Here is a 16575-nt window from a genome sequence, read left to right as displayed (position 1 = left end):
CAGTGCAAAAACTGAGTAAGATCCATCACATTTGTACCTGGCACTGTTGTATTATTAAGTGCCAAACAAATGAAGCTTACTTCAAACTTGACAGTGCAGCTAATAATAGCAGAGGAAGTCTGAGTGCAAACTGTAGGTGCCATAGTAGAAAGGCATATAGAAATGAAGGACTCTAGTGTAAAATGTATATAAGGTTTAAATGAAATGCAGAGCAATATGCCAGTCTGCCCATGTATGGCCACCTTCTAGGAGAGAAATGTTGTATCGCAGTGTTAATGTGGTCTGTGTGTTTCACAGGCACTTGCTCAACACAGAAGTTGGGATCATAATTTTGGTTCCAGATTCTGAGAGAGACCGTATTTCAGTGGCCATCAGAGCTTCATGCTTTCACTCTTTTCTTTCCAAAATCAACTGATTTATCTTATACATATGAGCATGTAATCATTTGTTCATTCTAATGCTCCAGGCTTGGATGTATCTGTCTTCCTGTCTGACTTCAGAATAAATGTCAGTTTGTCTTGTTAGTCACCAAGACCTGTGCTGCCTGCAGCCTCGTCAGTTCTGCAAGGACCTAAAATCAAGATGCTTGATGAGATTTCTTCATCAGGATATTGTTCGCAGACCTAACATGCATAGACTTCTGAATAAGCATAAAATGGACGAACATGCATGACCACAAACAGAACCAGGCTGCCTTTCTCATGTGTACAGCTACTTCTACCTACCTGAAACCTCTCTGTAGAGACCCCAAGGGCAAGAATTAGAGGTGTTTCTTATGAGGAATTGTGATGCCAAGAATGGAGAAAGGTTGCATAACCCTATTGGTTTGCTTTGTTCTTTGTAGTATAGCCTTCAACAAGTTTGAAATGATATTGATTTATTGCTTAATCCAATCAAATAGTAACTTATTTTTTAAGTTTTAATTTTTTCATTCTTTGGAAAGACATATGTGTGCAGCTACCATGCAAAAGGAATAATCCATAATCCTAATTTAGGACTGCCAGTTATGAATGTTTTGGGTGTAGTTCTCTAATAAATGCCAGAACAGACTGTTTTCCTACTCCTTATCTAGATATGTGCAGACTAAAGAGGCATGCACATGCAAGGTAGAATGTTTGAACAATTACTGCTTTTGCCTTGTAAACATTTAATAGTTGTTTCCCACTCTCAAAGAAGAAAAAATAATCTAATCATCAAGTCTGGCACTTATAATGCCTGGTCTAGTACCATTTTACTCCTGTTCTTGCATGAGTGATACTACAAAAGCTTTGTCTTGTCCGTGTTAAGAAAGTGACCCATGACTTAAGTCCTTTGTTGTCTTTTTTTTGTTTTGGGTTTTATTGTTATGTTTGCAGTAAATAGAATTGAGATTAAATTCCTCAAAATTCTCTCTTCTTTCAACTTCCCCACTCTTTTGGTATTTCATTTGAGGAAGGGAGGTTTTGGAAATTAATTTGTTGATAAGGTGTGGTGTTGTCAGGTCTTTTGAAGCCTTTGCTTTGCCATTGGATGCTGAGGTGCTTTTTTCCATATGTTCAGAATAGGGAGCATAGCATGATAATGAATCTCTCTTTGACCCAAACACAGGCTCTGATCTAAATGTTTCTTCATTCATGACAAGAAATCTCAGAATGTGCTGACACCACACAGATTCTCCAGTCTGAAATCTCAGCCTCAGCTGCCAACTGAGGTATAAGGCAATAAAATAAGGTATTGAGATGTCAGTTGTCACATCTTCCAAATTCTGTGGTGACTTGTAATATGGAATATGAATAAGTGGTTATAGGAGGAAGAATCAAGACACCGAGGAGGTATAGCTGAACAGTTTTAGATGCAGGTATGTATTGCTAGATACTGTTCTTTCAAAATCAGGAACAAGCCATTGTCACTTTGCTCTAACATGCAATGAGCTATTACACTAGCCTACAAAGCATAAGATAAATAATTCTGAGTCTGCTGATAGGCAGGTTGACACGGACTGAATATAAGAGCAGATTTCCTGCCTTACAGTGATACCATGTGATTTAGCCCATTATCAGGTGTTCTGGAGGTGGAGAGAAACGACCCAATTAGTCCATGCATAGATTTTGGTTTGCCTGCAGAGTGCTGGACAGTTGCTTTGTATGCCTGTTCAATGTAATTCTGCACGTATGTAATGCCCTGGGGGGGATGACAAATTTGCCATCTTGACATAAAATATGTCTCACTTTGGCAGAGTAGAAAAATCATATTAAGTAATGGGGAACTCAGTCTTATTTTAAAAGAAGATTTTAGAGTGAATTTCATTTAATTATGTACTTTGATTTTCTTGAGTTTATTGTTCCTATAGGAGAAATGGGCACTAGCTTTATTATAACGCTAGGCTGTTTCACTCTGAAAATTCCAGCATAGGTTAACTGGCATTTTAACAGACCACTGAGGGACATAGTCACATCGTATGCCAAGCTGTTACTGCATTTTCTCCTAATTGCAAACTTGGCAACCGAGTCTGCAATCTGAACTATAATCTGGATGCCTACTAGTTCTGTGATCACCAAGAGAAAAATGTAATGACAACTTAGTTAGCCTTTCTGTTAACTGGGGACCTGATGTAGAATCAACTGTTGGCTTCCAATTCTGTTGTGGTGTGCTGGGAGGCAAATGTAGCTGTGGAAAACCATGACTGCTGTCTGATTTCTCCACAGTTCCTTTCAAGGTAAACCACAGTCTAAATCCAACTCATTGCAGTGAAACAGGCTCACACAGTGCAAGCAGTTTGGTATTACTGTTGAGGTCTGCTCAAAGCGGAGCTTGAGAAGTCAAGTAGCATTGTAAAAATTCCCATTTGCTGCAAAAACAAGCTTAACAAGGGGTTGCAAGTCTGCAATGTGTTGGTGAGCAAAGGTGGCTTTTTCCCTGCCAACACCTAAAACTAATTGTCTTTCCGATAATGGAAATCTGCAGCTTTATTTATGACTGGGGAATGCCTGAGAATAGCTTTAATACTTGTGTTGCTCTTAGTTCCTCAAAAGATTGGACTGAGGGGCTAAATACCTCTCTTGAAGAGGTGAGTAAGCCAAGCTAACTTAAAGATGAGAAGGCAAAAGTAGTTTGTAAGTCAAGAGCATCTGTCAGTTCTTACCATACAAGCCCGATTGGGCAGGCAGGTCATTTTTGAAGTAAGCTGAGAGCATGTTTATACCTTTGTTAGCAAGTATGATTATCTCCCAAAGCCTAGAAGGCCTGTTGAGCTGGTGAAGTTAAGGCACACTAACTTTCATAGGCAGTGAGCAGGGGTAGGAGCAAAGTGCTTGACATTCATTTCCACCCAAAATGGCAACTGCATTGGCCATGGGTGACATTTAATGAGTCTAGAGCTATGACAAATCCATGCCTCTGTCTCTGTCCTGCTTATGTTATGTTCATTGGTTGCAGATCTGAGAGTCCAACAAGCAGGTAAGTGAGCCGAGACAGCTGAGACACCTGTGATCCTATCCAGTTCTACAGTGATCTGTCAGAGTGAGCTGACTTGTAAGGGTCTCCTACCACTCCCTAGTTTCAGTGGCTGAATACAAAGGTGAAAGGAGTGAACAGTGTCTGGGGTAAAAGAGTTGAATTAAACAGGGTGAGGACATTGAATACTTATCCTGTGACTCAGTACCTTCCCACTAGAGAAACCTCCCTTGGCGTGTGTTGTCATACTGCCCTGAAGCACTAACTTCGGTCAGAGCTATGCTGCCCTGCAGGCTGTACAAATAGCTGAAAAGCCAGTCCCTAGCCCTAAGGGGCAGCTGCTCTGAGAAGGGCAAATAACACCTGGCAAAGAAGGTGAAAGGGAGAAGGAGTCATCTGTGTAAAAAAAAAAGTTCTTGTGTTCCACATTTCCACCTTCTTGCTGGCTATGTTTGTAAACTGTCTGAGCAATGAGGAGTTGGCTCATACCTGAGTAATGCATCAGCTTGAGGACAGAGGGAAGCTACTGCTGTGTTCCTGCTCCAACTTAGAAGACCTGCAGCATACAAGAAATGTGTATTTTGGCTCTTAGAGAAGCACAGAGTTATAAGCAAGAGGGAGGGACAAATTTTAAATGGTCTAGTAACACTATGGACTGTTGAATCTTGGCATTAAAAATGCCAATGATGACCTCAACTCCTGGCAGCCTCAACTATGTGTAGCTTGAGACAGAAGTTGTTTACACACCTATGGAGGGGACTGACTTTTGACAGAACTTTCAAAAGGAAGTTTAAGTATTCAAATTCTATTATAGCTGATGCATTAAAAGAAGGTTTTTTACTTCTGGCCATACAGAAATGGAGAAATTGAGTGACAGGTGAGGATGGTCAATCTTTGTGGGGGGATGGGACTGGCTAAGTGTCCTTTCTCTGCTGAGAATGATTGTCCATAATGATGGTCAAAACTGCAAACTATAATAAAAGGACTGTCATCATAGTTACTTGATTGCACCAGAAGTTCTTTCTCTTAAATTAATGAGAAATGTAAGACTGTCATGAACCTCCTTGGGATTGGGCTAGATGAGTTTTAAAGGTCCCTCCAAACCCAAACCATTGTATGATTGTACATCAGTCCTGTGGAAGACAGTGCCATCCCACAGCAATGTGGACTGTGGTTAGCCTTGGTTTCTGAGTAGCCAGAATATATTTTGATTTCTTCCTTGGGCTCTGTTATTAGCTTGTTTTGCTGAAGAAAAGGACATAAATAGAGAAGGAAGATGAAGCTTGACTTGACATTTTTGTTTAAGTGCTCTATAAATCTGTGTAGTAAATTTCCTGGTTTGTAGGTTAGTCTCTAGGCCCCATATAAGCATATACTTAATATATTATATGCCTAGCAAGCAAAGAAAACAACCTGTCAAATTACACACAGCTACTCTTTATTCTGTTAAAGTATTCTTCATAAAAGCAGGGTGACCCTGAAATACATTACTAAAAATTTGTCTCCTGGTAATTAAAATGGCTGCAGTTCATGTGATGGATATATGTAGATTAATAAAAGGCACAAACTTATTTTGTTGTTTCTTCTATTGTAACTTCCTTTGTAACTCAGTGTATTCATATAAGGATTTTTGCATAACTTACAGAAAAAAATGGCACCATGCTTCAGTGCACTTTTGGAGTGTGTGTGTAAAAGCAGTGCCGTATGAACAGCCTGAAAGGGCATCTTCTGAGCCCCAGGTTAGCTACGCTCTTAATTTTGGCACAGACTTCTTATACTGTCCTGCTAGCTTATCTCAATTTTAGTCTTGGAGAACTGGCCTTTGAAAGCAAGAAGTCAAGATCTGCAGTTACTGGAGACTTCTCCAGAGCTGTTTCTGCTTGAGTGTTTATCATCGGAAAGTTGATTTGTTTGGGTTTTTTTTAAAGAGTTAGTTACTTCAGCGACTGGAGACCAGAGCTGTTTCTGCTTGAGTGTTTATTATCGGAAAGTTGATCTGTTTGGGGTTTTTTTAAAGAGTCAATGCTTTGAGGGTAATGGGTTTGAGGCTTTTCTCTCTCCAGCTCATTGTCATCCTTCATAATACATAGTGAGAGTAACAGGTGAGAAGACAGACATAGCATGCTGAGACAATGTCAAAAAAATCAACAGCCACAGAGCTGTTTCTGCTTGAGTGTTTATTATCGGAAAGTTGATCTGTTTGGGGTTTTTTTAAAGAGTCAATGCTTTGAGGGTAATGGGTTTGAGGCTTTTCTCTCTCCAGCTCATTGTCATCCTTCATAATACATAGTGAGAGTAACAGGTGAGAAGACAGACATAGCATGCTGAGACAATGTCAAAAAAATCAACAGCCAAAACACAGCCCTCCTTCCTTAAACCAAAACAATATGACTTTTATTCTGTTCACATAGGTGAGTAGATTTTGCATGTGTATCACATTTAGTCTTTTTTCTCCTCCACAGGCATTTGCCAGAAAAAGTCAAGGATGATGTTCAGCTAAAGAATATGAGTGGGCAGTGGTTTTATGAAGCAAAGTCAAAGAGGCACAGAGATAAGATACATGGAGCAGATATTATTAGAGCTTCCATGCGCCGGAAGCCTGCCACTATTGGTAAGCGTTTGGTTTGTATTTTAGTTTGGAAAGACTCACTTTTACTTAGCTAAACTCAGACACTGTTGTCTCTGAAATACAAGAAGATTATTGGTATCTCTGCAAGCAGAAAATGATGTAAAAAAAGAGTCTTCCCATGTAGTTTACAGCATAAACTTTCCCGTCCTGCAGTGTTGTATATTAGAGAGAATTCTCTGTGGTGACTGCTAAGAGAAGGGCTTTTTCATCTAAAGAGTCCTGGTCTATTTTGTCATTCTTTGAACAGAAAGTGATCTTTTTTTTTCCTTAGAGAAATTGACCCCTATACCCTCTTAATCTCCTCTAATTCTCCTAAATCCTTTTGGTTTAGAAGGGCAAGACTTACATTATTATTACCAGATTGTACTGATATTTGTACCCTTAAGTTTTTTAAGTTCTGTCAAGGGATTTTGCTACATGCTAGTGAAGGAAGCAAGGTACTTCTGTCAGTACTGTGGCTGGACTGCAGCTTGCTGCTTTCTATAGGTTTTGTAACTATGATTTAGCCTTGTTTTCTTTTGTCTAATCCTGTAAGATTATACCTTCTCAATTTCTGCATTTTCAGAGATGAGTATAATGGCAGTCTGAGGTTACTGCTTTGAGCTTTTAAGTTAACAAGAAAAGGCCTGAAACAGAAAAGAATGGGGAAAAAAATCACAGGTGGTTAGTGTGGTGTGTTTGTGGTTTTGGCTGGTTTTGGACTTGAAAGTGATGAAAATCAGCTGTAAAATTCTAGCTAAATTTCAGAGTAATTTATAGCTTCAAGGAAAGTACTTAAAGCCATATTATCTTAAAGGAAGGTTAATTAATCCCAGTCTTATTACTTGAACAAAGGGGCATATTGGTACACTCAGAACTATGTGCAATTGCTTGGTTTCAATGACTCACTAGATGGCAAAATATTTTTGCTTGCAGCTATAGGTAGAAAAAGTGAGGATAACATCTTGCTTGTTTTTACACACATTCTTAACTTCTAAACTGTTAGAGAAGTGCAAAAAGCAGTAGAGGAAATAATGTAAACTAATGCTTTTATTCTGAAGGGGGTTATCCAAATAGTATTCTGTCCCACCCTAAAAAGAAATGTAAGTGTATTTGCATTTGCTGAATGAGGTGGGGCTTTTTGTTTGTTTGGGTTTTTTATATAAAGGATTAGCTACCTGCTTAAATGAGTTATGACCAACTTGTAGTTTACTGTTGTAGGAAGGGAATAATTAACTTGATTAACTGAACTTCAACATATTTTCAGTTTCCTGTGATTTAATTGTTTTTGTTTCCTCAGGACACTGAGTTGGATTTTCGATCTTTACCTAGCAGCAAGAGCTACAGGATCAGTCTTTACCACGGTTGTTGTAGCAAACTTCTCCATTTAGAATCTAAATCAGATATATCTAGAGTAGTAGAGTGGAATATTCAAAACAGTAATTGACATTAAAAATATTCTGCTTCTGAACACAATTGAGTACAGTGGACTTTTGAAATACCTGTAGGACCAAATGCAAATACCTGTAATTGCTTCTTAAGAAGTCCTGCATGAACATATGGCAGACAACAATATTCTTGTTTCATGTTTTAGCTGAAGTGAGTCAGAACAAAGCAAGCAAAGCAAAGAACAGCTGGGTGAGCAATGTTAATAAAGAAGTCTTTGTGCCACCAGATCTGCATGGCATTGTGGAACACCAAGAAGAAGAACAACAACTGAAAACTAGTTCAAGGTAAGCTGTCTGTTTAATCACTCGTAGTATGTATATATCTGGACTAGTGAAACTTGTGAGCTGTAAGTTCCATCCAAAATATTGTACTTACCTCTTATTTCAAAGGTCATCAAATGTTCCCTCAGAATTGTCCAAGAAACCCGTGCATGTGAAAGGCATGTACTTGTGTATTGTTAATTGTTCTGTGTTCAAATGCAGAACAATCTTTGGCTTGCCTTTTCCCAGAAAAAGTTGTCACTGGAGTATAGAATGGTCTCACACATGTTCTCTAGTCACAATTTAGTCTGGTTCCTTGAAGTGAGACCAGGATTTTCTGGTTAGAATGGCTGGCCATGAGCAGTTCTCTGCAGTTAGTAATAGGGAGGCAATAACCTCTGCATCTCTTCATTCAGTCACTTAATGAGACCAGACTATTGATTTGGCCTGAAGTTTAAACTTGGATGATCCAAGTTTAGAATCATTAAGGTTAGAAAAGACCTCTAAGATCATCAAGTCCAACCATTAACTCAGCCCAGCCAAGTCCATCATTAAACCATGTGTTCAAGTGCCACATCCACACATTTTTTGAACACATCGTATGAAGAATCAGAGATTAAGAAACTGCTGCTTAGAGTTTTCCAGATTCTTGGGTAAATAGTTTAAGACCTCTGAGACGTTTTAAGAAGACTAAATAGATTCAGGAGGAAAGAACTAGATCCTTAGATATTTGCAGAAAATGAGTTGGATTCTACCTAGGAAAGTAAATGTCTTTCTGGAATTGATAAGAGTAAGGCAAGACAGTCAGCTTGTATATGCCTGTCAAGAAGGCTGGATGATAGTTTCTGAACTAAAGATTTTGTATTAAATCACTCTGTCTCAAGTCTGTAAACATCCCAAGCAGTTTTATTTTGCTCTGAAATAGCATGAGTTGATTTATGAGACAGACATGTCTTCTCTCAAAAATACCTACATGTAGTAATTTGCTGTGTGGAAAGCTTTCCAAAATTCTGCATTTGAGAAGGAAAGCGCTGAAAGTGCTAGGGTGACAGCAGGTGAAACTGAAATGCCTTTAAGTGGTCAGATTCCTCAACACCATTGAGGAAACAAGAACCAGGGTGTAACCCAGATACCTATTGTTTGCGCTTTAAGTGAACAGAGTGATGTAAGAGCCAAAGTTACTTCTTAGGGTGACCATTTTACTTCTGTTTGTGCTACTGATCAGCTCTGAAACCTTTCACTTTCTTGTCTGTCTTCTAAGTCCTTCTCTATATGTCATCAGTTTTTGTTTTGCAGCAAGGCTTGTCTCCTTCTATGTGTTTGTACACTACCTTGTAGCAATTGAATCTTTCACTTTCATGGTTTGCAGCTGGGCACATGCATTCATGATGAATGGCACCAAAGATTGGTGTGAGTCTTAACTCTGGCTTGTACTACTGGTCTTTCTTGTCCCTTATCACTGTCAGTGGACTCAGAGTTATTTGTCTTGACCACATCTGAAATTGTGCTGGAAAAGGTCAAATAAAGTGCTTTGTTATATACTTGCCACAAAATGAAGCTGTACAGTAAGGATGATAAAGGTTGCTTATCACAAGAAAGAGCTTTGTTTCTCCTCCCAACCCAAGTTGACTGATAATGCTGACAGTTAGTTGTTACTGAATGTAGGTTTTTTACAGGTAGCTTTTACCTTCAGGAGGTTGCTATGAAGTGATTTCTTTATGAACAGCACAAGACATGCTGCTATTTAATATGCTTTTCAGAATATTTTACATGTCACCTTGAACATCAGGAAAAGATAATGGTACTTTAAAAGGAGTACAGCCTTATAATGCTATTCTTACCATTTCAACTCTCTGCAAATTGTGTGTGGTTTGATAAGGAGCAATAGATTCCATAAACAGCCAGGGCAGCCTCTTCTAACACACACAACATAATGAGGTTTAAGAATATGTAGAGTATGTTTGGACTATGAGCAACTTGATAGTGGTCTTCAACTTGAGGTGATTTGATGACTTATTTCAGGTCACAGCCATGCAAAGCTTGATAATTATTTTCCAGGATCCTCTCCTGCCTTTTGCTCCAATTTGTCCAGAAGTTAATCCGCCTGCATGCCTTGTTCATGTGTGCTCATGCTTTCACCAGTAGCTTGAGATCTCTAAAGTTCACACAGTCTTGTGATTTATGAAGCAGTTGGAAGTGAACTTTAGGAAGTGATCTATAATACATAGGCTGGACACTTATTTACATTTACTTTGCATAAATACTTGATTAGATGCCTTGGTCAAGTTGCTTCTAAAATGTCAAAAGCTGAAGCAAGCAAATGTGGCAGGGCTGTGTGCAATTCATTGCTTATGATTTTGGTGTGGGCTTGTTTCACTATCACTGAGGTTAGTCTATGCAACATTGCATGTGAAAAATTGCAGGAGGCACCATATGTTTTCAAAAGACTCCTCCTTTCTGTCCTCTTGATACTGGACTTTGAAAGAAACTGGTCTGGCATGGCTGTGGGCCTGTCTTTAATGGCAGGAGGAATTGATGGGAACCACAATGGTGGGAAAGCAATAACCCCAGCAGCTAGGGGAAATGGAAGGTCTACAGACATTTAATTTGGCTGCTAAGATAGTGGATCCACAAGGAATTAATTGGCTCTTCCTCTTAGTAAAATAGCTAGAACTAAGAGGATGAAGTGGAGTATCATTCTGGAGTTTGGGATTGTATAAAGTTCACAGCTTCTTGTGTCCAAATACTACCTGTGGTTGAAGCACTTGGACTTAAAAGTTTTAACATTTTAACATGCTACTTTAAGGATAAGTTTGTGGGAATTTTAAGATTTATGGTTTTGGGTTTTCTCACCCGCCTTCTTCCTCTAAGAATGGGCTTCAGGCCAGCACTGTCTTGCAGGCTTTGCAGGAACTGCACAACTGCTAACCTGAGGACTTGAGCCAGAAGTTTTATGTGATAACAAACTACTCAGAATTCTTTTGTTCTGGATCCTGTTCTTAAACCAAAACAATTCTTTCTGAGTGTAAAGAAAGTTCAGTTCTGGTAGATGTGTTTAGAAACTGATAAGGATAAAGTCTAGCCCTGAGGCCAGTTCACCTGCTGTTCAATCAGGGTGCTGCTATATTAGGTGGAACAGAAGTTGGGCCACAACTATATTCTGAAAATTAGCATAGTGATCTTTGTTCCCACACTCCAAATATCAAAATTCCATAATGAAGCTACAAATTATTTCTTTCTTGAGTGTTATATCACCGCAGTACTTTTCTTGCATACCAGAGCCTTCTTTACAGGCCAGGTGTGTGAAGTATCTTTGAAGGTGTAACCTTGAACAGAATGAGTTTTCAAAGGGTGACTCAGACTGTCAATATTACCTCTGTTCAGTGATACCATCTGTCTATATGCTGAATCTCAAAAAAGAGGGTTTATCTTTCAAATTAAGATTTGTATGTTATATTCCTTCTTAATCTAGAAGGTATTCTTAGTTTACATGGAACAGGTGACAAGTGTGAGGCCTAGAGTTCTGCAAGGTGATTTTGAAAATCCATGTATTGACAGTGCCTGCAAATCTGTAACACCTTTCTACAGCTTTGCCTCTGCCTTGCTTTTTTAGCCTCTTGGTTGCTGTCCAGTCTGTGTGGGGTTTGGGCCTTCATTGTGGTTATTGGCACTTTGTTTTGCTGAATTGAAGTGAATGATTTTTTAATCTGGGTGTGTTTATCAGTTTGGCCTAATAGCTCTTAGATTAGCCTTGTGAATGTAGCATATCTGGGAACTGTTTGTTCATTTTTCCCATCTGTATGGGCTGTGGGTGAACTCATTTTCTGACCCTTTGTTGTGAAAGTTATAGGATCCTGGGTGTTGGGTTTTTTTTCTACTTTGTTTTATTTAGTTATTTAGAGCAGGGGCTTCAGTATGTAATGCCAACTTATCAGCTCTTTAACTATTCTATGGTAAGTCTGAAGTAGCATTGCATTAAAGATTGTGTTTGTGTGTTGAATGAAGCATAAAGTTACCTCCCCACCTGTAAAAACAACATTAAAGAATGGATTACCGGTTTCTTGCAGCCCAGGGTGCATAACAGTATTTTCCTTATTTAAAATAAGTGAAGGGTTGAAGCATTCCTGACCTAGACCTTAAAAACAAAAATCGTGTTTGTCCTATTCAGTAGAAAATGGTGCAGATGAGACCCAAAGTGCAGGAGCACATAGGTGCTCTTAAAAACAAAAACACAAGCTCAAGTGCTTTATAGAAGCAAGAACACAAATTCCAGTTTTTGTAGGGTTTTTTATATATATGTATTTTCAAACTTAAAAGAAAAAGGTATTTAGAACTAAGGGTATAAACCATAATGTGGAATGATGTTAAAAGAAAAGAAGTTGAAACATTTGGCTCTGTTGAGAATGAGGAATTTTTTTTTGTATTTTGGATCAGCAAAGATAAAAAAACCAATAGTAATCTGGTGTGTGCATATAAGAGACTGCTTCAGTTACTGCTGAAATGTGACATCAGTTTATTTTTTACCCCTGATATAGCTGATCTTGTAATGGAAACTCAAACTTGAAGTCTGTATCACTATGCATGGGGGTATATTTCTTGAATGTAGTGCTGAACCAAAAGAGCAGGAAAGAGAGAAGTTTATAGTTTAGATTGCAACTGGTATTTTTTTGCTAGCCTTCTGTTCACATTACTCATTACTGTCATATTAACTTCTCCATAGTGAAGTTTTGGGTTGTTTTTTTTTTTTTGTAAGATGGGAGTGATGTCATTTCTCAAACACACTTAGCAATTCAAGGGTGGCTGCTAGGCTTTTTTTTTTATTTCTTTCTCCTCCTAAACTTCGAGGTTAACTGTACTGCACCATGGAGAAGATGAGAAAATTGTTCTCTTCTCAGTAGGTCAGACTGTTACTGGTTACCTGACCAGAAAGGTCTTTGCTCATGCAAGGAGGCAGCTCCTGTTTGAAGCTGGAATTTGATGAGAGCAGGGTGCTGTTTCTTGTCTTGAGATACCACATCTGTCCTCAAAAGTGTTGTCTTGTGACTCTGCTACTTACCACCTGAAAGTCTTTCAACCCATAACAAAGATCACTGACCAAAGAAATATTCTGTATTGGAATCTCTTTATAATTTTCCATATCTGGTCTACGCTGAGTATCACAAGTAATAACATCACCTATGCTATCAAATCACAAACTTTATAGATCTTAATTGAAAGTATAGTTTCTAAGCTGTACCTCTGAGTGGGGATGTCTTTTCATCTGTGATGTGTAACATTTTTCCTATAGTGGTGATGGGGTTCCTCTGTTGTTTTTTTTATTTGGACACTTTGTAAAACTCTTGTTTTAATCAGATTTTGACACTTTCCTCCACATGATTTCAGTCCTAGAAGTACAAATGAAGGACAAGGATGGAAATGGCAGCACATTATTGTTTGGAGAGTAGCTATATTTACATAAAGCTTGCTCAAACATCTGAAATATGTCAAAAATATGGTTTATGCCAAGTAGAAGTTGTATTGAGTTGTTTAACAAGCAAACAACTTTTTTTCAAGTAAGCAAAGCAGCAAGAATATCCCTTTGCTATAGAAAGGAGAAGCTTTGCTTCTAAATCTGGTGAGAACAGGCAAAATAGAAAACTTCATGTGACAAGAAGTTATGTTTGGGTATGTATAAATGAATCTTTGTTTTGCTTTTCCAAAAAGGCTTAATGTCCTCTTTGCTGAAGTTGTTATATACTTTTCCTTTGCAGTTCTAAAATAATAACCTCTGTGTTAAACAAACCAGAGGAAAGACCTGTGAAGACAGCAATCTCATCAGTAAAGGTATGACTGATGCTGAATATGATGGAAGTTATCATTGACATTTTGTGTGCTTGTTTTAGTGGTAAAGATAATTAAAGATTTGAGGAAGAAAGATAATGTTGGAAAAATGAGTATTTTTTTGTTTTGGAGGGAGTTAAAGAAAACCACTACAAGTTCAGCACTGAAGTGCTGTTATATCTATAATTGGTGGCTGTTTGTTCTTGACATTGTTTCCAACCTCTTCAGCTATTGAAAAAGGTTGTCCTGCTGTGTCCCACTATCACATAATTAGAGATAAAATTATTTTACTTGCAACAACTTGGGATTTTCAAGTGTCTTTAAGTGGTGGCTTATCTCTGTTGTTGATGATCTCAAAAAGAACAAGATGAGGCTAACATTAATACTACTGATAGTTCCCTGGTTCATATTGTTCAGGGGTTTTGTCATGTATCCAGTTTAAGATGTATGCTCTTAGACTCTTTGCTGACAGGTTAATGAGGCAGAAGAAACCAATGCTCTTACATTTATTTTGTGAAGACTGTATTGATATAACAATTTGACTGCAATTATAATGTTCATTCCTCTTTTAGCAAAGGAGAAATCCATTTAATTCCATTGCATCAGATGATAGCTTCAGCAATGGGGAATCAGAAAACAGACCAGCCATTGCACCTCAGCTATCAAAGAAGGGTAAATGTACTTATTTACCATATGACTGAATTTCTCATTGTTTTGTATGGCAAATATTTTTACTTTCATTGCTTCTTTTTGAAAGATATCAAAACCTGTTTTGTTTTAACTACTTGGAGTTATCAACTAGTTCATTTCAAACCTCATGTAAAACGTGAATATTCTAAGGAATTGGTGTTTACATGAGTAAATGTGTTTTACTTCCCTGCTTTTACTCACAGTTCTGGTCAGTGCCAGAGGGCTGTTTGTCCTAGATTGTTGTTAAGAGGACAGAGAAATTTCCTTGAATTTGGCACAGATGTCTTTATGACTTTCCAGTCATTGCTGCCATTAGTTCAACAGAAGCAGCCTACCTCTCTTTGATCTTTACTTTGTTCCTTTGTTTTCTTAGTCCTGTTTATTCTCAAATTCTTAGTCCTGTTTATTCTCAAATCCTCCCTCTCCAGCAGTATTCTCTGCAAGCAAGTTGATGAGTGATGGTATATCACAATACAAGCATTTGAAGTTGTAATTTAGAGTCATATGTGGAAAGTACTCTCCTGTCTCTGTTGTGAAGGTAGCTAACAGGAAAAAGGAAGAGTTGCACAGTAGTAATAAAAAGCTCTTCATCTCCCTGCCAGGAGACTATTTCTGCCTTTCACTTTGTTTTGTATGGCTGTGGAAATAGCCAGTTTCCACTTTTGTAGGTTGCTGTTTATGTTGTAACCCTGAAGAGGTGTATGTGTATTCAAATCTGCTCTTCCCTGTAAACTTTGTCCCTTGCAGAAATAGTGGTGATAAGAATTTTGATGTGCTCTCTGTCTTTGGAATCATCAAATATTTAATAGCTCTGGAAAATCCTGCAGTTATTTCTAATTCATTTGCTAAAAATTTCTATTAAACACAAATGAAATAAACACCAAAATTAAAACTTTCACTTGTGTTTTTACTGCAGTTGTTTTTAATAAGCCAGTATAAACACTGCTTTCTGGAGCTGCACTGTCATACCTTTCTGTTTATGCAGGTGAATGTCATGTAAACTCATGATTTCTTTATTATATATGTCTTACAGAAATTTTGTCACTCTCAGGAGAAAGCCAACCTAAGTCAAACTTACAAAATGAGGAAGTGGAGAAACACAGGAAGCCTTCTGTAGAACTTATTGATGAATCACAGAAAGGACTAGTTAAGCGTCCTGTCCCAAAAGCTAGAAAATTAATTCACAAAGCAACAGATTCAGTATCACAAAGAGAAGACTTTGTTCCAAAACCAACCAAACAGACCGAGAGGATTAATGGCATTGGTACACCACCCAGGGGCATTCTGAAGCGCAGTTCAAGTTCAAGTTCCACTGACTCAGAAGTTCGTGTTACTCAGATGTTAGATGTTCAGAAAAAGAATGGCCTTTCTACTGCAACTATTTTTGAAGGAGAAGCTGAGAAGAACTCTCTTATGGAAGAAGCAGAATACTCTACACAAATTTCACTGGAAAAACTAAAACAAGTGAGGTTCTCGTCTAGCACAGATAAAGGAAAGCTTCCTCAAAGCCCACAGCTACACCATGGCAAAGAAAGAGGAGAGTTTGATTTGTTAGAATCTGATAAAAAAAAGAGTAGTGGAAATGATGCCATTCGATCAGATCCATTTGGGGATAAGCAAAGTTCTTCTGCAAACCCTTTGGGAACTTATTCATCAGCATTACAAATGAAAATAATAGATGGCTTAGCAGAAGACACATCTACATCCAGCCCTTATGACAGTAATGGGTCAGTCTTCCTGGTTAATGAAAGCTTGCAGACGAAGGCAGTTACTCCAAAGAAACGTGAAACTCCACAGAATACCTCCAGCAATATCCTGCCAAATAGCAATAATGAACAGAGTGTTGATGAGGCGCATGCAAATAAATCCAACCAGGTCTTGAGCCATGAATCAAAATCACACGAAAACTCTACTGGTAAGAGACTAATAGGAGTGAAGAATGGAATGGATAACATATAGCATGTATTCATTACTGCTTGAATCACTTGTCTCCACAGAATACCTCCAGCAATATCCTGCCAAATAGCAATAATGAACAGAGTGTTGATGAGGCGCATGCAAATAAATCCAACCAGGTCTTGAGCCATGAATCAAAATCACACGAAAACTCTACTGGTAAGAGACTAATAGGAGTGAAGAATGGAATGGATAACATATAGCATGTATTCATTACTGCTTGAATCACTTGTGTCTAACAGTTGTAGGACACAGTGAATGTGCTACATACTGCAGAATTAAATCCTAAATATTTTTTTTGGTATATTTATGCTGTAACTTAGGCAATATTTTTAAGATGATTTTCTGTTGGTAATCTTA

General features: G+C 38.1%; 1 protein-coding gene across 1 annotated transcript in view; it reads left to right on the top strand.

Moving 5' to 3' along the window:
* Positions 1–16575, top strand: part of SYTL2 (synaptotagmin-like 2) — a 42160-nt gene that overhangs the window by 6715 nt on the left and 18870 nt on the right. The window contains exons 2-6 of the mRNA XM_009077413.1: positions 5895–6043; positions 7635–7773; positions 13500–13572; positions 14142–14241; positions 15293–16174. Coding sequence (XP_009075661.1) covers positions 5895–6043; positions 7635–7773; positions 13500–13572; positions 14142–14241; positions 15293–16174 — 1343 coding nt within the window. The remainder of the gene's footprint in view (positions 1–5894; positions 6044–7634; positions 7774–13499; positions 13573–14141; positions 14242–15292; positions 16175–16575) is intronic.

The sequence above is a fragment of the Acanthisitta chloris genome, unplaced genomic scaffold, assembly GCF_000695815.1.
Source record: "Acanthisitta chloris isolate BGI_N310 unplaced genomic scaffold, ASM69581v1 scaffold9006, whole genome shotgun sequence".
NCBI lineage: Eukaryota > Metazoa > Chordata > Aves > Passeriformes > Acanthisittidae > Acanthisitta > Acanthisitta chloris.
This window is presented reverse-complemented; position numbering and strand designations above follow the sequence as displayed.